General features: G+C 50.8%; 1 protein-coding gene across 6 annotated transcripts in view; it reads left to right on the forward strand.

Annotated features, from left to right (window-relative positions):
- The first annotated feature begins 307 nt into the window (after positions 1–307).
- The window catches only part of PUM1 (pumilio RNA binding family member 1), a 78122-nt gene continuing 55308 nt past the window's right edge, over positions 308–23121 (forward strand). For all 6 annotated transcript variants that reach the window (XM_082296801.1, XM_082296803.1, XM_082296804.1 and 3 more), the window contains exons 1-3: positions 308–415; positions 4364–4737; positions 19942–20010. In XM_082296801.1, coding sequence (XP_082152927.1) covers positions 4375–4737; positions 19942–20010 — 432 coding nt within the window. In that variant the 5' untranslated portion in view covers positions 308–415; positions 4364–4374. The remainder of the gene's footprint in view (positions 416–4363; positions 4738–19941; positions 20011–23121) is intronic.

Below are 23121 nucleotides of genomic sequence, written 5' to 3' on the forward strand. Positions count from 1 at the left end.
CGCGAGCGCTGGTGGCGGTGCCAGCGGCAGCGCGGGGCAGAACGCGGGGCTGGGCCCGCAGCCCCGGCCGGGGCAGGGGCCACACGGGGCAGGCGCTGCGGGCTGACCCCAGCGTGGGCAGCGGGGCAGCGTCGGGGTACAGCTCGGGCACGTCCCGGTGCGGTCCATCCCGATGCACCCCACCCCATCCCACCCCATCCCACCGAGTCCCTCCCGGTCCCTCCCCGCTCCCTCACGGTCCCTCCCGGGCCCTCCCGCCCCGTCCCGGCGGCGCTGGAGCGGCCTCGCCTTCCCGTGGTGCAGCGCGGCCGCGGCCCCGCCGCGCCGCCATGTTGTCGGAGTGAGCGGCCGGGGAGAGGCAGCGGCGAGCGGCCGGGGGGGGCCCGGCATCCGTCTGCATCCGAGCGCTCCGCCCGTGAGTACCGGCCCGGGGCCGGCCCCGCAGCGCCGCGGACCCCCGCGGACCCGCCCGTGGGCGCATATTGGCGGGGGGCGCGGGAGGAGCGGCCCCAGGCCGCCCCGAAGGCGAGCGGCGGCGGGGGCGCTGCGCCGGCGCTCCCGCCCGGCTCCGTGTCGGGGCCGCGGCCTGGGCCCATTGTTAGCGGGGAGGGGGCGCGGGGGGACCCCCGGGCCCCGAGCGCGGCCCCGCGGGCGCTCCGGTAACGGGGACGGGGGTCATTGTTGGGGGGGCGCGGGCCCATCCCGGCCCCCGCCCGCCTCCCCCCGGGCCCGGCCCGCCGGGGGCTCCCCCTTCGCCTGGGGGGCTCCCCCTCTCCTGGGGAGGGTCTCCCCGTTCTCCGGGAGGGGTTTAACCCCGGGGGGCCTCCCCCTGCTCCCGGGGCTTCAGTCCCAGGCGGCTCTGTCGCTCCGGCCGAGGCCTCGCTTTGTTGCCCCGGGGGCTCCAAGGGGGTGGTTGGGTTCCTTCTCTCCAGGTTTTGGGGGGGGGGGTTCGGCGGCTCTGGGGGTCCCTGGAAGAGAAGGGGGTCGGGGCTGGCAGCGGGAGGGAGGAAAAAAGCGGACAATCCTTTCGGATGTGCTGGGTGACCCTGGGGGTTTTGTGTTTGTGTGGGTTTTTTTTTTTTCCCCCCCCTTGTTTTTATCTCGTGCTCACATAACAACAGCCTCGGCCCCTGTGAGCTGCAAACTTGGAATTTTAAGAGCCTCTCGCCCCAACCTGAGAAATGCTCTGATTTTTTGTTTGTTGTTGTTGTTGTTTGCTTTGGTCAATGTTTAATAACTTTGTTCGGAGCAGAGATTTTATTAGGCAGATCATGAGTAAGGAATTTCCTTTCTTAAGAGGGATGGAGGTGTGGAGTAAGGGGGACCGTGGGTCCTCCAGGGTTTTAATGCTGCTTTTGGGAATCCGATGGGTCAGGAATTCAGTGCTGCGTCCCCCCAGGTTTTCAGGAAAACACAGGGATAACGCTAAAAGTTCTGCTAGGCCACACAGCTCTCAAACAATGGCTCTGCTTTCATTTCCAGTGGAACTTTCCAAAAAAAACCCACCCAGCCCAAACTCCTCTGCTCTGGGGTTGAACTTTTTTGGAACGGGCGTTTTACACCGTGTTAATTTTGTAATAATCTGCGATTTTGGGGGGAATGTAGAACCAGAGCCGTGAGGATCCGGCTGTGGAGCCGGGCTCTGCGTGGATTAGAGCTCCTTTATTCAGTGTTGTCACCACCGGTGCTTCAAACTTGCAGGGAGATTTCTCCCAAGTTTTTTGCCGTTTGTGGAATGTCCCATAATCGGAAGCGTTCTGCCTGCAGTGATAACACGGAGCTCTTCATTTCCACGCTGTGTTTTCATCCAGGGAAAAGCAGAACCGCCTGCCCTGAGCGCGGTGTAGCAGCGTGGAAGCCTTTGTTTGCAAATCCGGGATTCTGCCCAGCGAACGCTTTCACCTGGGAAAAGTTGATCCTCTATTTTTAGGAGGAGTTTGGGAATGAAAAGAGGCTCTGGAGGCCCTGCGGGTTTGCGAGTGCCCGTGTAGGTGACCGCGCGTATTCCCGGGGCTCCGGGAGCTTTGAATGACAGGATTCAGCTGTCCCGCTGCCTCGAACGCGGCATTCCCATAAAAACACGGCTTGGAACTCAACTTGAGCTGCCCACAGTGCTCCCTTCCCCTTTGCTCCCTTTCAAAATGTCGCCTTTGCCAAGTTTTCCGCTCGTGTTCGGAGCAGCCCAAAGGGGAAGCGTCTGGGAGCAGCCTCTCCTTGAATCCATTGACTGAGATTTTCTGGACCCTCCCCGATTTTTATGAGAACACCTTTATTAACGCAGAAATTAATTGGTGCCTGTGGACAGAGGGACCCGCAGCCTTTTGAGGGAGCAAAGGCTGTGGCAGTGCAACTTTGTACCTTGTTTTCCCCTGGAAATGGGCTTGTCACAATCTTACAGATACTGGACATTTTTTTGGTGGGGATTCATAGTATCTTCCTTTGTTTCTTTTTTTTTAAAGTCTGCCCTGAGATAACTTGTAACTTCCTTTCAAGAGGCCGCTCAGATTTCGTTGCTTCACTTAATACGCACCTCAGTTTGATGATAAATGAATTTCTTACCGTTAATTACTTCTTTTTGTTGTTCCTATTGCATAGAGGAGCTTGAGTGCTTCATGTGATGTCGCTGAAGGATTTTGATACTGTTTGCTAAAGTGAAACTAAGAGGAAAATGCCATTAATTTGAGCTGTAGTCTTAAAATCACTCAAGATTTAGTCATATCGTGTCTTCAGTGTTTTTTTCAAGTATTTGGGGAAGGTGGTGATTTCCAGACTCTTTGAAAGCCGAAGGAGTGAGTCCTGTTGGGTGTCCCTGGTATTTAAGTTGTGAGTGTATAAAAAGCCCTGCAGAGTGGCCGTGGGGGCTGTGTGTGTGTGCAGCAACAAATTACGTTGGAGGTGCAATTAAAAAACCCTGATCTCTGCAGTTTTTAGAGTCATTTTCCTCTGAATATTAACCCTGTGCTCAGTTTGTGGGGCAAACCTGGCAAAGTTTGGTCAAAGATAGGGCCGGGCTTTCTTATTTTGGTGTCCCCAGTGTTAGTAAATTGTTCTTGGAAGTTGTTTGTAGTAGTTGAGTGTTGTTCAGGGCTACTACGAGGAGCAGGGAGGGAACAGAGCCGCCTTTCATGCCCCTGGAGCTGCTGGCAGGAGCAGGGCCAAGGTCTGCAGCCACCAAGGTACAACAGTAAAACATCCTGGGGCTGCTCTGCAGCTGTGCCAGGAGGTTCTCAGGGCTCCACCACCCCAATTTCATCCTCAGAACTCTCGGTGGGGCTGCATTTGGGTACCTGAAGTCATAAACTATTGATCTTTTTAACAAAGATTAATTCAGACTATCCCATGCCTTTAAAAATGAGTTTGACTTGTGTGTGAGCGTTATATAGCAGGGGGAAACACTTTGCTGTTCACACCTGTAGTGTCTTTATTGCTCTGATAGTCCTGCCTTAAAATAGCAAACAGACTTCTGTGGTTTTGTGCTGCTGGAATGTTATCAAAATATTTGGGGAATGGGATGTTAGTGAGTCGCTTCAGCTTAATCTGCAGGTTTCCCTCCTGCACGCAGATCTTTGGGATGTATGCAAAACGTTTGGGGTGTTTCATTTATTGGGGTATTTCATTTATTGGGGTGTTCAGTGAAAATGTGTTGGGAGTTACTCAATTTCCCCCAGTGCCATTGACAGCAGGACCAGCAGTGCTGGCTGTGCCTGCTCTGGAAAGTTCTGCCGAGGTCCCAGGTTAGCTGCTCTTTCTCCAGGGAATTTCATAAAGCTTGTCCATGGGTTTTACTGCCTTCTGAGTTAGCAGGGAGAGTGCACGTCGTGCTTGGGACTTCATGAACTGTACGAGCAGAAATCCAGGATTTTAAGTTTGCATTGCAAAAAAAAACCAACCCAAAACCAAACTGTTGCTTTGCATGACTGAGGGAATACTTTGGGATAGAATGGGATACAGGGGGCCTCGAGTGTCTGTATGGATGGGGGGCCTGGCCTCTTTTGCCAGGTGTAAATGGGCACGGCAGGTTCTGCTGGTGTCACTGCTTTCCGTGGGGATTTTTGGGGGCTTTGTCCCAGCAGTTTTCCGGTCAGTGTGTTGTCCGTCGCAGAAGCTGCCATTCCGCTGCTCCCTCATGGGCATCCCGTGTACCCTGCTAGCCCCGTGCAGCACAGAATGGGGGATTTCTGTGCGTTTTTAGTGGTATTTTAGCTGCTGGGCTCACGGAGTGAGGGAGTGTTGAAGGAGGCACGTTTGCCACAGCGATGTTCCCCTGCCAGTCACAAGATGGGTGTGTTACTAAACACGCAAAGCCGCAGCTGGGAGGATTTCATGTCTCTTTTCCCTCTCTTTCCCCATCTCCCCCCTGCAGGTGTTGGTGGAATGAGCGTAGCGTGCGTTTTGAAGAGAAAAGCAGTTCTGTGGCAGGACTCGTTCAGCCCCCACCTGAAGCAGCACGCCCAAGACACAGCCAACCCCACCATGCCTGTGGTACTGACATCTGGCACAGGCTCGCAGGCTCAGCCACAGCCAGCTGCAAACCAGGCCCTTGCAGCAGGGACACACTCCAGCCCCGTGCCGGGATCCATAGGAGTGGCGGGGCGCTCCCAGGACGACGCCATGGTGGATTATTTCTTCCAGAGGCAGCACGGGGAGCAGCTCGGGGGAGGAGGCAGCGGCGGCGGTGGCTACAACAACAGCAAACACCGCTGGCCCACCGGGGACAACATCCACGCAGAGCATCAGGTAGAAAACCGCTCCCAGCTTTCCAAAGGCAGCCCTTCAGGCTTCTCAGAGATGCTTTTCGTGGTGCTCTTCTAAAGCCGGAGCTGGTTCTGGTGGAGTTGGAATGGCAACAGTGGTGCTGTTTGTTTTCTCTCGTCAGGGTGGCGGTGCCCTGGTAGCTCTGAGCTGAAAGGTTTCTGCTCTTGAGGGTGTTGAAATCCCAAATCCCAGTCCACTCTCTGTGACAGTCAAATGCATGTTTACAAAATTCATGGCTCCCTTTATTGATTTTTTTTTTTCCTGATGTGTGAACCAGCATAGCTGTGACTGCTGCTGCTGCTTTTCGAATCTGTTGCTGTAGTTAAATAGTTCTTATGTAATGGTATTACAAAACTGCCAATGCATGTAGGCTGGGCTTTTACCATCCCCAGTATTGGAAAACACAGTAGTGGAAGTTGCTGGTGATGTGTTTGACTGGGTTTCTTTGCTTTGGGGTTGGGTTTTTCTGGTTATCTTTTAGAGGGGGAGGTGGTGACGATGTGCTTAGCTGAACTGAGAAGAGCAGCTTTAAGAGTGTCACCAACCAGTGGTTTTAGGAACTTCTTAGAGCCACTCAGAGTCTCTGAAGGGGTAGTGGGCCGGGCTGTGTCAGTAGTGGTGTTTACTAGAAGTCCTTTCAGCAGTTGCATTGTGACTTGTGCTGGAGTTGAAGGAGCGGCTGACTCACTCCACTCTGTCTGTGACCTGTAACTCACTCATCAAAGACACACAAGTGCTTCCTCTCCGAGGCAGCAGAACCCGAGTGTAAGCACATTTTAAAGCACAATGATCCCCACAAATATTGCCAGGGCAGCAGACACAAAGCTTTTGCAACCTTTATGAACATCTCCTGCCTCCAGTTTCTGGAATCAAAGCGGCCAAGCCCTCGCTCCTCTGCTGTGCCTCCCCAGGGGATGTGTTGCCAACCAGACCATTTAAAAGCAAACATTGCAGAGAATTTTGCAACCTCACTGAACGCAGTGTGTACATCAACAAAGAAATAAAACCGAGTGCCCTGTTAATTTGTTCTGGAAGAAAAATCATGTAAAATACTGCAATATGAGCTGAGGAGCTAGAAGAATATTGATGGAGAAACACAGTATTTAGGTATCACTTCAGAAGGAATAACTGCATTGAAACAGATGTGATTTTTCTGTTTATTATCCAAGTTTTCGGTCACTGACTGTAAAACTTGTTTCAAGAGACATCAAAGCCAGAGATCTTAATGTTTTAAGTTGTGTAAGAGACAGTAAGCAAGAATTTCTTACTGCAAACTTGTAGGTTTTTCAAATCAAAGCAGCCACGCAGTCTTGGGGTGGAGATGGCTGGGCAGGGACTGCTATTGTTTGGGCATTTTGTGGCAAGATGACTTCATGAATTAAAATGATGTCATAAATTCTCAATCCTCTTTTCCTCCAGCTCACACTTTCATCTTCCTTTCACTGCAAATCCCTGAAAGCAAAGACAACAAAACTCACTGGAGATAAGGGGGGTGGGGACAGGGCACTCCAAGCTTGCAGTCATTAAAAACTCTGCTGGTATTTGAACTTTTATTTATTTAATAATGGAAAGACATAAACTTTCACTGAAACAAAAGAATCCTGCCTGTTCCAGAGGCTTGCCCTGTTGTCAGCAGAAGTGTTGCTCAGCTTGATTTTCTTCAGTAATATAATAATAAACCACTAATAAATAAACCACTTAATGAAAGGAAAGCTCATTAACTTAGGCTAGTTTAAACGAACTTCTCAAATGCAGTTCCTGTGTTGTCTGGAGGCAGGACAGTGGTGAGAAGGTTGTGTGGACAGAGCACACCTGCAGGATGGAGCTCACAGGGTGCTGCGTGATGCTCTCGCCGCTTCCCCTGCGACTTCTGGCAGCTGAGGCTCAGGAAATGCCCACCAGAGCAGAATTAACCTCGGGGTTTTTATCTGTTCTGCTTCCTGCTGCCTTTTACGTTGGCTGTCACATATTTATCACACAGTCCCCATGGTTTTGCATTCAGTGCTCATCTCTAAACCAATCTTTGTGTTTAATTTCTTCCAAGTCAGCTCTGAGGTGGGGCACTAACCCTGTTCTCCTCTGTCTCCTTTGGTACCAGGTGCTCCAGTGAGTGCTGGGCACTTTTACCAGTGTTTATTGCTCCATCCCTCTTTTTCCGTGGTTCTCCGCCTCAGGGTTTTACTCCTGGTTTTTCAGAATGTGGGATCTGTGTAATCCTAACACTGCCATTCTTTCTGACTTCTTGGCCACCTCCACATCTGCTTCTTAAATTATAAATTCCTTGGAGCAAGGACTAATCTTATGCGTGCAAAATGATTTAATTCAGTTTGGGCTTAGCTGGGGTAGAATTGAATTTGGCCTGCAAGAGCAGAAGTGGAAGGAAATTCTGGGACATGCAGGGAGGTGGGGAATCATGATGGATGTCTCCCGACTCTCAGTTTCTTATGGATACACTTTTATTACTGTACTTCTCATTTTAGACTTCCAAAGATCGTGCAGTGAGGGCCCAGCCTTGAAGACTGGTTAGGAAACTCAGTAGCTGAAAGATAATGGGAAGGCAGAAAAAAACCCAATTATAGGCTAATATAGGTTAATGTCTGCCTAGAGCTTGGGAGGTCATAATTAAAGGTTTTATTAAAATTAAAAAGGATTTTAATTGTTGAATCCCAGAGTCTTTTTGTTGCGTGTGTCTGTTGGTGATAATGCTCCGGTGGCTTTTACCAAATGATGGCATTTCGTGGTGGTGTTAAACAGCCAGGAGGGCTGTGAGTCACAGCTGAGCTCAGTATCCTGGTTTTCCGTGGGTTTTACTGTGCTGTTCTTCCTGGTCACTTTTCCTACTGGCAGCTCTGGGAATTGAGCTGAGAGTGGCTTTAGCAGGGGTGGCTTAAGGAAAAGTTTCACTCCTCCCGAGGAAGGGAGGAGAGAAGCTCCTTCCTGGTGGTGTCCTCTCCTTGTGAGCAACAGGAAAATGCTGGGTCTTGTTTGTATTTTGCTTCGATACTTTCTTTTCCTGTTGCATTTTCCCCTTCTCCTTTGGCAGGTGTGTGTGTGGTCAAGTTTCTGTATAAAATAAACAATTAAAGATGCCCCAGTCATTTCACATACTCAGGTATCAAAGGTTCACTGTCCACACAAAAATCTTGTGCTACAAGGTCTTCTTTGTCCCTCCAGACACTGAAGTAGTGGTGGAATCAGACTTCTGATTCCCTCAGATCTCCTGAGCAAACTCCCAGCTGTTTGCAGCTTCAAATCCTTAATCACCAGACTTCCACGGAAGACACTTAACTGCAAATTTTTCTCTTTCTATCCACAAAAAGCAGCAGGATGAGGTTGAGTGTCAGGGTCCCCCAGTAATTTTAATATTCCAGTGAGCAGGTCTGGGCTGTCTGATGCCCGGTTGCTGTTGGGCAGAGAGTTACCCTGGCTGCAGTGGAGTGTCTGTGGGCTGTTCATCCAGCAAAAGCCATGGACAGGGGTCAGGACATCACGTAGGTAGGGTACAGGATGGTTCCAGGTGAGGAATGGCCTGGGTTGCATCTGTCTTGGTTATGAAAGGCTGCACAGATCTCCTCACAAACCCAAACAGCCTCTGCTGCTGCTGGGCCGAGTGAAAAGACACTCGGGATATTCAGCTGGGACAAGTTATCAACACTGAGCAGGTTTTTAGGAAAATTGGCCGGGTTTTCTTGGCTGGGGTCTCCTGTGGCTCGTGCGTGCGTGTGCTTGAACTGGAGTGAAGGGAGAGTTCCTGTGGTGGTGGTCCCTCTGGAATTGCAGTCCGTGGATATACTTAGACTGTCTGAATTGCACTGGGGTAGTGTGGGAGTTGCTTAGTAGAAGCAAATGATTTTAGGCATTTGCTTTCTCTCAGAGCATGTTTAATTAATAATTGGAGACAATAGAACTCTGCAGGGATGGTCTTGGTGAATGTGGGGAATTTTTCACATGGAGTTAGTGAAGAATAGTGAGCACAACAGGGCTGGGACTGGGGTTTCTGCTCAGTTTTGCCTTTTGGCAGTGTGACCGTGCGAGTTCTTCACTGGGAGCTGGGATTCGAGAGGAGACAGAAGGTAATTCTGGCAGCTGCCCTTCTGGAGCACGGCTCCTCCAGCCAGGCTGCTCCCTGCCCTGGGAGCAGCTGGATCTGAGCGTGTTTGACAGTGTTGGTGCTGCTGGCAGGCACCACGACCAGAACTTGCCTGAGAGTTGTGGTGAAGTCCTCTGAAAAGAAACTGGAAGCAAAGGAAGCCCTGGTGTTCGTTCTTCCAAAGGGAAATACTGTTTAAGTGATGCTTAACTCTTAGGACAGAGATTTTGCCCCATCCCTGGCAGTGTCCAAGGCCAGGTTGGACGGGTCTTGGAGCAACCTGGGATAGTGGAAGGTGTCCTTGCCCATGGCAGGGGGTGGAATGAGCTGGGATTTTAGGTCTCTTCCATCCCAAACCATTCCAGGATTTCTGATGTGCCTGTGGAAGTGTGCTCCAAATAATTGGATGTGTTGTCTGTGCTGGGGTTGAAGGTATGGAGTGCGTCCCTTGTCACACAAATTGTGTGACAGCACACGTGGCTCAGCTCTTGAAGGTGGTTTCTGACCTCTTGTTTCATTAAACCCGTTGAGTTTTCATGGGAACTTCCTGTATCCCGGTGGACTGGTCAGAGCTTTCCTTCCCTGACACCGAAAAGGGCTGTGCTAATTTGATACCCAGATAATTTGAAACATTATTCCTTGCTGAAATGAAATGTCTGGTTTGGCTGATCTGTTTCACAGAGATTTCTCTATAGTGAAGGGGAAGCTTGGGAGGGGAACTGGAGCATTTACTTTGGTTTTCTGCTTTGTGATGCCCTCTGAAAACTTCTCCTGAGGTAGAAGGAGCACGAGTAGATTGGCTTAGTTGGTTATTTCAGGTTGGAAAATCCTTGTGATATACGAGGGAGAGAAAACACTCTGAAACGTTCAGAAAGTTACTTTGAGACTCTATTTCCTCCAAATCCATCATGGACTTTACTATTCTGATGGGCAGCTGCAGATAAGATTGTCCAGTTGGGATTGCCCAGGTGACCTCATGTGCTGCTGTTGGGATTTCTCCGTGGGTGTTGCTCTTGTGCTCTGCTTCCTTGTCATGGTGCTCACTCAGGAGGAGCAAAGCCACTTTCACACTACTGAATTTACAAGTTTCAGTGCTTCCAGAAGACTTCAGGTATTTCAGTGAATATCTTGTACAGGTGTGCTTTGAAAAGAGGTTTATTACAGAACTTGTCCTGCTTGTTTTCTCCTCCCCTCTCCCCAGCTTTGCTCTCCCCTTAGCAGCTCGTTTGTGGTTTGCTGAGTTGCTGTGACCTCCCTGTGCTTCTGCAGAGCAGGTTGTGATCCTGGGAGCATTTTGGTGAACGGGTGAAGCTTTGCAGTCCATCCCCAGCCACCCAGTCCCATGCCCAGCTGCCTCTTCCTCACAAATCATTTTGGCCACTGATCAGAAATCTCCTCTGTTCCAGAGCATTGCACTAAAGAGCTGTTGCAGAGCATTGTCTCTGGCTTGCCTGGCTCTGAGAACTCCCTCTTAGGTGTATCAGGGACGATTCCCAAGCTGTGTTCCCTGGGTGCTGATGTCAGGCTGAACAGCCACTCCTTTGTGCGGCTGCCATGTGATGCTGCTCCCTCCCGGCAAGGAGCTGCTCTCAGCTCTCCTGTTACCCCTGCCTTTGTTAGGGATAACTTCTGTGCCAGGGCAGTTGTTTTTATTTGGAACATCTGGCTGTGGTTCTTGTCCTGTTCAGACTTTGATTCTGGGGTGAAACTCGGCCCTTGCGGAGCTCTCGGTGTGGCACGAGGCCGCTCACATCTGTTCTGACAGAGGTGCCTTGGCACCTTAAACATTAAACATTGCTGCCTCCCTTTCCCACATCTTTTCCCTCTGCATTTAAACCTGGGAAGGGTCAGAGTAGGGCTGGGAGTGGAAGGAAAAGCCCCCTGTGGTCACATCTTAGCGTGGCCCCGAGCGCTTGCACAAACCTGCTGATCCAGGCACGCACCTGGGATGCAGAAGATGCTTTTCCCGAAGTATTGCCAGCTCCAGCAGTACAAAATGAAGGTTGTTTCTTAGCTAATCCCGTGGTTTTGAATCCTGCTCCCCAATATGTGCCTGAGACATGGCAGGGTAACCTAAATTCCGCGTTAATGAAGCGCTTCCCTGGGTGGATAAAATGGGAGGAAAAACATAATTAGCTAACGAAGGAGAGCCCCTCTGCAAGGCTGCCTTTCCTGCAGTTATTTCTGTCCCCTGAATCATTAATCAGCCTGGCCCAGTGCCAGGGATAGCATTAGCCAATCTGCAATTTCAGTGGCTTTTTGCTTCCAGAGCTAATGGTAGTAGCAATTCTAACCATGAATCCTTTACTACAAAAATAGTAGTTAAACCACCTAATCCTGTCTAATACTTGTGACTTCACATTCTTTCTTTACCCACTATTGTTATGGGAGAAGACTAAAAATAGTGCAGTAATCAGTTGATGGAACAACATATTTTAACCCTGGGTCTGGCTGGTAGTGGCAGACCTGTTGTGGAGCGTGTGATGCTTTCCTTGCTGTCAGCTGGGGAATGCATTTCCCCTCTCCTGGATGCTATAAATGTGTCTGTGAATGCACTCAGAGCTGGTATTTTTTGAAGTAACCTTCTGTGTGAGCTGTTCAAACAAGGCAAACTCAAGCAGCCTCCCCCAGCTGAAGGAGGATTTGTTTCCATCTGAAATTTGTAAACCTTTAGTTCATTTCAAGAGCTTTTAACAATTGTGAGTATGTGAATCAAAGTATTCAGCTGTAGTTTTTGGTTTTCTCCTCTCCATTCTAGGGATGTTTCTTGGTTTTGGTTCTTCCTGTCTCAATTCTGGTGTTTTTGTAGTCATGTTGACTTTTTTTTTTTTTGAGGGATGTTTTACTAGAGAAATGTTTGGTTTGAGTTTTTTGTTGCTTTTTTTTTTTTTTTTGCAAATTGAGCAAGACTTAAAGCATGGAGGGCAAATGGATGGAAATGCGGCGTTCACACTTGCAGAGTACCCAGGAGTTAAAAATAAATATCCAAGGAATAATCCCCCTTTGGAGGTGCTCTGGATAAGCACCTGGAGTGTACAAACAGGGAGAACTTGGAATCTTTCCTCTCCTGTTCTGTCACAGAAACAAAACAAGTGCTGTTGGATCTTCAAGGCCAGGGTGGAAAGAGCTTGGAGCAACCTGGCTTAGTGGAAGGTGTCCCTGCAACGAGATGGGCTTTTAGGGTCCTTTCCACCCCAAACCAGTCTGGAATTCTGGCATCTTAGAGCTGAGGAATCAGGACATTTCTCTGTCCTGAGACATGTAACAGTAATATAATTTCCCACATTTCTCTACAGCAGTGGAGGAGCAAAACAAGCCTTGTGCAGAGCTGAGATCCTGTGAGCTCCTCCAGGCTCTCCAAGAGCTCAGCCAGCAGCGGGAATGAGCCCTTCCCGTGGATCTGTGGTCTCAGCACCCATCCCTTGCCGTGCTTTTGCTTGCCAGGATGGCAAAGGCGAGCTCAGGGTGCTTGGCCCAGAATTCCTTGTGGAGGTTTCTGTGGGATTCCCTGGAGTTGGTTTGCAGGGCTGAGGGCAGCACTGGGCCCTGTCATTTACTGGAAATCAAAGGAATATTGAAATTATCCATTTATGTGTTCCAGCTTCAGGAATTGCTGGCTTTGCAGGGCCCGTCCTGTGTCCTGCCTCGGTGGGAGCAGATCCCTCCTGGCCTGGAGGGGAACTGGGGGAGAACAAATGCTCCAGTGTGAGGGAGGGAAATGGATCCTGGGGTGAGGAAGGGCTGGGAAAAGGGAAAGGCAGCCTTGGAAATGGGGCCACGTGAGGAGCAGGGAATGAGGGAGTGGGAACCTGGAGAGCTGGGGCTGGCAGGGGTTTGGTTTGGTTCCCCTCTAACAGAATTTGCTAAAGAAGCAGAGAATTTAACCCCTCTTCAGTCACTGTTACCCCCACTAAATGCAGGCATTTGATCTATTTTATGTTCAACATCAGAAAATAAAAAATCATAAATCTGGCTTCATGGTGCACGTTTAGAGACAATTTAGTTTAGACCATCACTGCAATATTTCTTAGCTGGTTATTTTTTAGCTTCTGTTAATCCAAAGGAATTTCTGGATAGTTTTCTGGGGTTTTTTTTCCCCTCCTGTATGCCTGATTGTTTTATTTCTTTGTTTAATTCCACTTGCCTTTTGCTTCCTGGGAAACATCACTTGTATAAGGAGGAAGAAAAAGAATCCTTTGGGGTTGAGAGTGAAATTTAGCCTTGGATAGTTTTGCTGCTTGTATGTGCAGGTGAATGTAAATTCTACATAAATGAGGATTCCTTAATATATAAAAGACCGGTGTACAATCCCCTGGGATACCTGAAATGTGGTACAGCCTTGCACTTGGAATTTATATGTAAAGGTCATTTTAGCAACCATATTTGCTTATTATAAGGTGCAGTATTACCACAGATTGTTGACATTAATATTTACCTAAAATTACAATTCAGCTGCTTCGCTGGTGGCTCTCAGGGCATGAAAAACCCCCTTGGATTATTCTAGAATAAAAAATACGGTCCTGGAAATCTGCAAGGTAAATTCCCTGTTGTTCTCGTGCTAATTTGTCAGGCCTTCAGCTCCCTGTTTAGCAATCAGAAGGACAGTTTGGGGCCCTGGTTGCAGTTAATTTCACTGAGTGCACAATCCCTTCTGACAGGTGCCATTCCCCCTGGGCCTGGCTGTTTGCTGGCATCAAATGAACCAGCAGGGCCCTGGCTGCTGTCAGGAGCTGCGCCTTGGTGCTGCTTCCCCTGGGCCTTGGTGCTGCTTCCCCTGGGCCTTGGTGCTGCTGCAGCTTTGGGGGGATCGTGGAATCCTGGAGTTCTGTGCTTTTGTGGGATCTCAGGTGGTTTGGGTTGGAAGGGAACTTAAAGCTCATCCCATCCCACCCCTGCCATGGTCAGGGACACCTCCCACTGTGCCAGGCTGCTCCAGCCCCAATGTCCAGCCTGGCCTTGGGCACTGCCAGGGATCCAGGGGCAGCCCCAGCTGCTCTGGCAATTCCATGCCAGCCCCTGCCCACCCTGCCAGGGAACAATTCCTGCCCAAGATCCCATCCAGCCCTGCCCTCTGGCACTGGGAAGCCATTGCCTGGCTCCTGGCCCTGAATCCCTTGTCCCCAGTCCCTCTGCAGCTCTCCTGGAGCCCCTTTAGGCCCTGCCAGGGGCTCGCAGCTCTCCCTGGAGCCTTCTCCTCTCCAGCTGAGCACCCCCAGCTCTCCCAGCCCGGCTCCAGAGGGGCTCCAGCCCCGCAGCAGCTCCTTAGGCCCTTTGGTGCTCATCCTTTGCTGTGTTGCACCAGAGCCTGTTTTGGGGTGCTGTGTTAGAGCTGGAGCAGGAGGGGGTTGGTCCCAGTCCCTGTGTGGGGGTTGTTCCCTCCACTGTCACTCTCCAGGGTGATCCAGACCTTGGACCTTTGGTGGTGTCTGTGATGAGCATCTGAGTCTTTGCTCTTCTTTGTGAGACAGCTTGGAAAACTTAAATCTGTGTCAGGGTGCGTTATGGGGGGCTCACAGGCAGGGAAAAGTGTCTTGCCTGGGTTTGTGGGGTGAGCAGAAGGCCCAGTGCCACATGGTGCCAGCACACAGAACATCCTCACCTGCTGCAGTTGTGCTCTGTCCCTGTCTGGTACAGCTGTATCTGTTCAGAAGTGTTCCAGACAGGGACAAGGACTGGTGTCTGGGTAGCTTTGGGACAATGAAGGCATTTGCTTCTGAGTTGTTATCACTGAGTTTTGTGGTGCTGAGGCTGTCTGATCTTATTTAAAAAGAGATAAAGTGCAGTTGTCCTGTGTAGGGTGGCTGCCTGACGAATGAGCTGCTTGAGGGGCTGGAAAATCCCTGTGAACGTGTTTGGGTCAGAGCTGCTGAGAGGCTCCTCTGCCGTGTGTGAGAAACAGGTTTGCAGTTTCTGCAGTACAGAAAGAGCTGAAAGTACAGGAGAGCTGAAAGCATTCCATGATTTTTGTCCTCCTGGAATAGGATTGGGTGTCTGCCGTTGGAATTGGGAAAGGCCTCTGGAGCCGCAGTGTGAGGCCAAGGGGGTTGGGAGGATCCACAGGGTGAAATGCCGGGTCCTGCCGTCACCACAACCCCAGCAGCTCCAGGCTGGGGCAGAGCCTGGAAAGCTGGGAAAGGGTCAGGGGGTGCTGGTCACAGTCTGAACATGAGCCCAGGTGTGCCCAGGTGTGCCCAGGTGTGCCAGAGGCCGCTGGCACCTGGGCTGTGTCAGCAGCAGTGTGACCAACAGGAGCAGGGCAGTGACTGTCCCTGTGCTGGCACTGCTGGGGCACCTCGTGACAAGAGAGACACAGAGGGGCTGGAGCGAGTCCAGGGAAGGGGCTGGAGCCCCAGGAGCGGCTGAGGGAGCTGGGAAGGGGCTGGAGAATTCCTGAGGGAGCTGGGAAAGGGGCTGAGCCTGGAGCAAAGGAGGCTCAGGGGGGCCCTTGTGGCTCTGCACAAGTCCCTGACAGGAGGGGGCAGCCGGGGGGGTCGGGCTCTGCTGGCAGGGAACAGGGACAGGAGGAGAGGGAACGGCCTCAGGCTGGGCCAGGGCAGGCTCAGGGTGGGCAGCAGCAGGAATTTCCCCATGGAAAGGGTGCTCAGGGATTGGCAGGGGCTGCCCAGGGAGGTTTGGAGTGCCCAGCCCTGGAGGTGCCCAAGGAAGGGCTGGGCATGGCACTCAGGGTTCTGGGCTGGGGACAAGGTGAGGATGGGGCACAGCTTGGATTTGATGCTCTGGGAAGTTTTTTCCAACCTCAGTGATTCCATGATTTGGGAGAATGAATGAGATTTAGAGGTCTGACATAGAAGAATGTGCAGTGAGGAATCCAGCTGTGCCTCAGGGGTGTGAATGAGGAATCCAGCTGTGTCTGTTGGGTGTGCAGTGGGAATCCAGCTGTGTCTGGCTTTCTCCCATGTTTTTCAGCACAGGTGAGAACTGTTGAAGAGCAGAGGCTGAATCCTCCCCAGCCTCAGGCAGTGCAGTGATCCGGTGGTTTTGCTCCAGTTTCTCGCTGGTAGCGAATCCCACTTTGGGATGTGCGCTCCCACCGGGGAGGCAGGGAATGATTTCTGAGTCAGTGGAGTGGCTGGAGCTGCAGTGTGTTACAGTGACACACATTCCTGTATTAGTGTGTGGAAATTGCTCTTCTTGAATGAGATTTACATAATTCCTGAGTGCATCCACGCGTTTCATGGCAAGGGGAGGGATGTTCTTGTGCAATGAAGCTGCTTTGGAGCTTGGTCAGGAGCGTGGTGCTCGTGTCCAGAGCCTTCGTTTGGTGAGGTGGGGTTTCAGAGGGAGCTGGCTGGAGTTCTGTGTGATCAGAAATGAGGAATTCCCGTCCAGGAAGGCAGGAGTTGGTTCCTGTGAGGATGTGCACCGTGCATCCCTTTCCAGAGGCGCGGCCTGCCTGGAATAGGCTGGAACGGGGGTGCAGCCTCGGGGTGCTGCTGGCTGAGCGCAGGAGTCAGCTTTGGTTGGATCACTTCTGAAGCCATTGGGACTCCAGCTGCCCTCTCTTTGTGCCATTCCTGATTGCTGAGGTTTGTGGAGCTCCCGTCTCCCTCCAAGGAGCCAGGTTGCCGCGTCGTAGCCGGGTGTCAGGGCATCGCTTCCCCGTGCAGCTCATTGATTTTGGCGTTGTCTTCTGGATTTCTTTCAAATCTCTGGTTCAGTGGTGAACCACATTCTCTGGTGATCAAATCTCATTGGCGTCAGTGCTCATCTGGGGAGAAGTTCTCTCTCTGTGGAGCTCCTTGTTTCTTGTGTTTACACCATCCTGACTCTGCTCTGTGCTCCTCAGAGCTCGGGGATCCTTAACAAGAACAGATCCTGATGAGGTGGAACATCATCTTCCATTGTTTAGGAATCCCTGACTTCTGGAATCCAGAGGTGTTGGAGTCATGGCTTTGGCTTTGTGTTCTGTTGTTTCAGACCCTTTGTCCTTCCTGAAGGGGAAATGCAGGAGCCCTGGGATGTTTGTGTGCAGTAAGGTGAAAATGTGTTGCTATTTGTTTCAGGAGTTGAGAAATGGGAAAAGAATCTTTTGGGTGCAGTCTTTGAAAATCAAATAAATAAATCCAATCATCAGTGAAGATAAAGGAACTGTGTGACTGAGAGTGTTTGTATGTTTGAGCACAGAGTGCCCAAAATCAGGCACAAGGACCTGATGTAGAAAATACTTTTATCCATATTTGTTAGGGTTGTTGAAAGAGAGATGATGAGCGATGTGACTGAATTATGTGTCAATTAGTAATTTCTTCCATTACCTCACCTCTGATAGCTGATAGAGAAGGCAGTTTTTCTTTTCTGCTTTTCTCAGTGGCTGGAGTAAAGGATCTTTGGGAAGGGGATGGAGGCAGCGTGTTGCTCCTCTGTGTCATTGTCCTGTTGGAGCGAGTCCGGAGGAGCCACCAAGTCACCTGCAGGGCTGGAGCACCTCTGCTTAGAGAACTGGGATTGTTCAGCCTGCAAAAGAGAAGGCTCTGGGGTGATCTCATTGTGGCCTTGCAGTGCCTGAAGGGAAGGATGGAGAGGGACTGTTCACAGGAGCCTGGGGTGACGGGAGGAGATGGCTTCCAGCTGACAGAGAATGGGTTACACTGGATATACGGGGGCAGTTGTTCCCTGGGAGGGTGGGCAGGCCCTGGCACAGGGTGCCCACGGAAGCTGGATGTCTGTCCAAGGCCAGGCTGGACATTGGGGCTTGGAGCAGCCTGGGACAGTGGGAGGTGTCCCTGGATGAGCTTTAAGGTCCCTTCCCACCCAAACTGTTCTGTGATTCCATGTGGACCAAACCGAATACAAACGTCACTTAATGTCCTTTCGGATTTTGCTGGGAATGCACTGCTTGGATCCTTGTAGCAGCTTTGTTTTGAGGTTTCCATGGCTCAGCACCCACCCCCGGGAGATGATCTGTTTTGGGGAAGCTGCTGGACACACTCTGAGCAGCCTTTGCGGTGGCTTTTGTGGTTTGCTGGGCCATCACTTCAGCAGCGATGGATTTGCATCACCTACTGAATCTCTCTCTGCAACTTCTCCATTCCACAGATGTCTCATGGAAATAATAATTTGCTCTCTGCCAGCTTTTGTGGTTTGGCACATCTGGGGGTTGCAGCGCTTTCCATGAGTTCAGCTCAAAGTGCTCCATGGAAGAATTTGGTCTCGGTGACATTTGTGTGGCACCAGGCAGCTGAGCTGTGCCAGCTGCGAGCAGGGATGGAGCTGGCAGGGCAGGAAAGTCCATGGGGCTGCAAATTTGGGAAGTGCAGCCCTGTTTTCACTCGGTGTCGGTGGCCCGTGTGACAAATGTCACTGCAAAAGGTGGCAAGGTGGAAGCAGAACTGAAAATAACTGAGCTGAGATACAGTAACAAGAGGACACCTGATTTTTAAGCTGGGATTCTGGGTGAATTTTAAACTGGGATTCTGGTGACCCCACAGTATTTGAAAATTACGTAAATATCTATTAAATAGTTCAATAATGTATTACTAATCTTTGCAAAGTATGATGGCCACAGAATAGTAGAGGAGTTAAACTGGAGGGGATTTCTGGAGGTTAATGTGGTGCTTTCCTCCATCTCATTCTTAGATGAGATCCCCAGAACATTGTCTCAGTTGAGATCTATAGAATACTGGTTTAGAATAGAAATAAAAGGTAATCCCAAGGTCTTGGTCCTGCTGGAAGTGGTGCTGGAGCATCAGAAGCCAGGGTTAAGGTCAGTGATGGTGGTGTAGCATTACAGTGCTGGTCAGCAGTGGGCCATGGGCATCTAAAGCAGTTTTTGGGGTATTTTTGTCGTGTAAATCACCCATCAGGCATTGCTGAGCTCCTTCCCTCGGCCTGGCAAGGCTCTGTGCAGAGCCAGGACTAAACCCTGCGTGCAGACCTGCAGCATCCTGCAAGGAGCCTGCACCAGTGTGGGCATTACTCACTTAAAAGTGCTTTATCAACTCCTCCCTGCTCAGCAGAGAGGTGCTCGGCCCTGCTGGGCTGCAGGGAGTGCGTAAACACTGAGTAGGAGCGGAGTAGTTCCTGCCTTGTGCAGGGTGTTTGTGGCTGCTGGGACACCGGTGTGGGGCTGGGGAGGGCAGTCAGCTGCTCCCAGCACGTGGCTCAGCTGCTGGGCTTTGGCCTCAAGGCCACAGTTGGGCTTTCTTTTCTAATTTGCTTCCTCTTGTGTGCTCAGCAGCTGAGATATGGGAGTGAAAAGCAGAAGGGTTTTCCTGCATTCTCAGCGTATCCAATCCATGTCAGGCACCCATCTCTGCTCCTGGGACAGGGACAGCGCCCAGGGAGCGGCTGGAGCTGGGCCAGGGCAGGCTCAGGCTGAGAGCAGGGAAAGGTTCTTCCCCCAGAGGCTGCTGGGCACTGCCCAGGCTCCCCAGGGAATGGGCACGGCCCCGAGGCTGCCAGAGCTCCAGGAGCGTTTGGGCAGCGCTGCCAGGGATGCCCAGGGTGGGATTTGGGGTGTCTGTGCAGGGCCTGGGGCTGGAATCCATGATCCTGGTGGATCCCTCCCAGCTCAGAATGTCCTATGGTTTTATCTACTTATTTGTCCAACAGTTTCAAGTTCCTGCTTTATTTTTCTGCTCTAAATAACTCAATTTTCATCAAATCAAACCGTTGTGTTTTTCTCCTTCGTGTCGGTGTAACCTGAATGTAAATCTGCCAGGTTTGTCCAGGAGACTTTCCTTGATTCCCACCTCAAATGGTGCTGGCTCCTCGTGCCTTGACTCCCTCACCTGAAACCTCTGTGAAATACAAGCAGAGACAGTTGTGTTAGGCTTTGTGTGTCTTAAAAGTAATTGCCGGTTGTTCTTTCTTGTGCATGTGTAAATCTAACACATCTAAATAAATCTGGGGATAATAATATGTGTGTGTAGATAATAATAAAAGTATATAAATGTTGTAACTGCTGGGAGTGTTAAAGGTAAGTCATCCTCTGGAGCTCCATAACCCTGTTACAGGCTGTAATGTGGAATGTAGCTCTGAGTCTGGATCAGAAAAATGGCTATAAACTCTGATTGTAATAAAAATAACAGCAGATAAAAGCATTTCCTCACAGCTTTTTCTCCCCCATCTATAAATAGGTGCGTTCCATGGATGAACTGAATCACGATTTCCAAGCGCTGGCTCTGGAGGGACGGGCTATGGGAGAGGTAAGTGAGAGGCCTGGAGGAAAAAAAAAAAAAATCCATATTTTGGGAGGGGGAGGAAGTGAAATACCCGTTTTTTGAGGCTGCTGGGCTGACTGTGATGCTGAGGGTTCTCCGTTCTGCCTGGGAAGTGTGGCTGTGTGTGTGTGTGTGTGTGTGTGGTGGATCAAACCCCAAACCTGCCCGGCTGGAATCCATCTCAGTGGGAGGAGCAGCCAAACCCCCACCTGTCGGCTCATCCAACAGGAGAGAGTGGCTGCACAGCAGCAGCTCGAAATGGGGCTGGGGACAAGTGTTCCAATCCCTGGAGCAGGTTTATTTTGGGATTCACGGAGCTCAGAGCCCCTGACGCTGTGGGGCTGCGTGGCTGGCGTTGCCTGCTGCCCTGGTTCCTCTCCTGGCCGCCTCTCTTGGCTCCTGCGGGAGGGCCAGGGCCGTGAGTAACGTTTGGGTAGCGGGGCTCTGTGAGCCAGGGCTGCAGCACTGATGAGGGTGGGGCAGAGGCTGGAGCTTCACAGAGCCCCAGGCAGAGCTGGTTAATCTCTCAGCACAGCAAGGAGGTGGCAGGTCTGGGGGAAATGCCCACTGGTTTTCTTGGGAAAAAAGAGAATTCTTGTATTCTTAGAGAGACTTGAAAGAATAGCTTGTTCCTGTAGGTTCCTGGAATGGCTTCTTTGCCTTGCCTGGTTCCTTTTGGCTTTAGTGAGTGCCTTGTGGAAGGACAGAGGAGAAAATCCTGTCTGGTAGGAGGATGTTAATGTGTGGCAGCTCAGCTTGGTGCAGGTGTGGAGTTGCGGAGAGCCTTCCTTGCTGTGTTCCTCTCAGGTTCAGACCAGTTTATTTCCCCTGTGTTTAGTCCATCCTGTCTGGTACCCAGTGCAAAAATAAAAATCCCTGGAACCCTGAAGTTGCTGTTCTGGAGAGAAGAGCAGACCAGGACTGTGGCGTGGTGGGATTCATAGGGAGGGGCCCTCTCTCAGGTCAAAGACCTCCTTCCTTCCCCTATTCCTTCCCTCTTTTCCTTCTCCCCCTTTCTTTCCCCCTTCCTTTCGTGGAAAACCATAATCCAGGGTTGGATTTTGATTTGACTCGAGAGGAAAATCTGTTTCTCCGGGTTGGATTAATTTACCCCAAGACTAAGAGGAGGTGAGAACGATTTTCAGAGGAGCAAACCCGACATTAACAACCTGCCTGAAGCTGCTGCAAAGCAGCTGCTGTGCCTCCATGTGCAGCTTGCCTGTGGAATGCTGGGGGTGGGAATGTTCTGAGGAGATGATTTTGTGACACCTCATTTGGGCAGGAGGCTCACTCTGGGATGGAGGGAGCACAGGTTGACAGCGAGCACAGCGTCACTGTGCTGATCGTGACATGAGGGCACGCAGCTGAAATGCCTGAAGGAATTCCTAAAAATGCTGAGTTCTCCCAGCTTTTGGTTTATTTAGGCATTTCAGAGAGGAGTGAGTTTGGGTGGTGTTTTGGAGCTTTGCCTTCCACTGATGACTCATTTTTTTCCCCTCTTCTTGTAACCGTGATGCAGAAAGTTTTAGCAATGGCATCTTTTTGTCACTGGGCTTTTCCACATGCTGGAATGAGTGTGTTTTTCCAGGAAAGGTTGCATTTCACCCTTCTCTTTCAGCTAAACCACTATTTCTTATTTCTCTTGGGGTTTTTCTCCCTCAGCCTCACAGTTTCCATTCTTTATCCATTGAATTTTCTCTCTCTCCAAGGCTGATTTCAGGAGATCCCACAGGATCTGTGTTGGCTTTCAGGACCATGTTCCTCACGTGGATTTTGTGCAGTTTAGATGCCCTAACAAGGCACTGGTGGTTTCCTCCCCTTCTCCTGCTCCTGGAATAAGAAGGAAATTCATGGAGAAAATCAGAAAGTCTGAAATAAAGGAGGAAGATGAAGTAAATGAGGAAAAGAGCAAATCTGATTTGTATTTCTATACCTGCAGGGAGTGTCAGTAGTCTTGTTCTTGGAGTTGATAGTGAAAAACCTGGAGGAGAAAGATGAGGAAGAGCATTTCTGCATTTGTTGTGTCTTTTGTCTTCTTGTTTTCTTGCTTCTTGTTAAGCACCATTGTAATTTCAGTGATTGAAGGAGTTTGTGAAGACATCAGAGCAGTTTTTAAAGGGCACTGTCAAACAGTTACATCTCTTATCTGTTGCGCCTCAGAATGCAGATAACACTTGGAGATCAGCAGATATCCTTAACTGGGAAAACAAAGAATACTTAAAAAACCTCCACAACTTTCATCTCCCCTATGGCTGTTTCCATCCTCAGACACCCAGCTGCGTATTCCTGAATTTCCAGCGAGTGGAAGTGCTGGAAGTGTGGTATTTTCTCGAGTGGGAGCTTGAAAAGAGCCCCAGAGCCCCTTTTTCTCCACTTGAAACTGTGCAAGCTTCGTGCTGTTGGTAGTGGCCGTGGTCAGCAGTGCAGCTCTGAGGGCAGGCAGTGTTGTCCCTCTGTTCCAGCACCTTGTCCAGGCTGTTCTCTGGGATGCAGGAGCTCACCTTGGAGCTTTGTCCAGCAGTTCCATGTGGGATTTTGGTGCCGGAGCTGAGCCCAGCACGTGTGGCCCTGCTGCTTGTGCCTCCTTAAGGCCTTGATCCCCCAGCCCTGACCCTTACCTTTGGTTTAACACAAGCCCTGGGAGCTCCCTTTCCCCCCCAGCCTCAGGATGGGGAGCTGGGTGTCTGCTTTTCCATGCTGCAATCCCTTGGATCCGTAGCTTCGCAGCAGGGAGCGTCTGTGCGGTGTCTTTGGGGATGATGGGCAGCACAGGGGGGCTGGGAGGTGCGCTTGGGTCTGTCCCCAGCCCCTCAGAGGCCTTTGGGACTCTGGATTTAGCGTAGGTTGTGCTCAGACTGTGTCTGGAGTCAGAGCAGTTGGGCGAGTTGCTGCCTGAAACTTAATCCAGGGGGTGGGAGGAGGATGGGGACACAGAGCCATGAGGCAACTGGAGGTGCTTAACTTCAAACATGGAATATTGGGGGTAGTAGGGAGTGGCACCCTGCTCTGGGAAAGAAAAGCTGGTAAGAAATATTATGCATTTAACTGAAAGTGTTTAATTGCTGCTGGGCTGCTGCCCTTGCAGGTGGCAGTGCT

This window comes from Coloeus monedula, assembly GCF_965178545.1.
Source record: "Coloeus monedula genome assembly, chromosome: 24".
Taxonomy (NCBI): domain Eukaryota; kingdom Metazoa; phylum Chordata; class Aves; order Passeriformes; family Corvidae; genus Coloeus; species Coloeus monedula.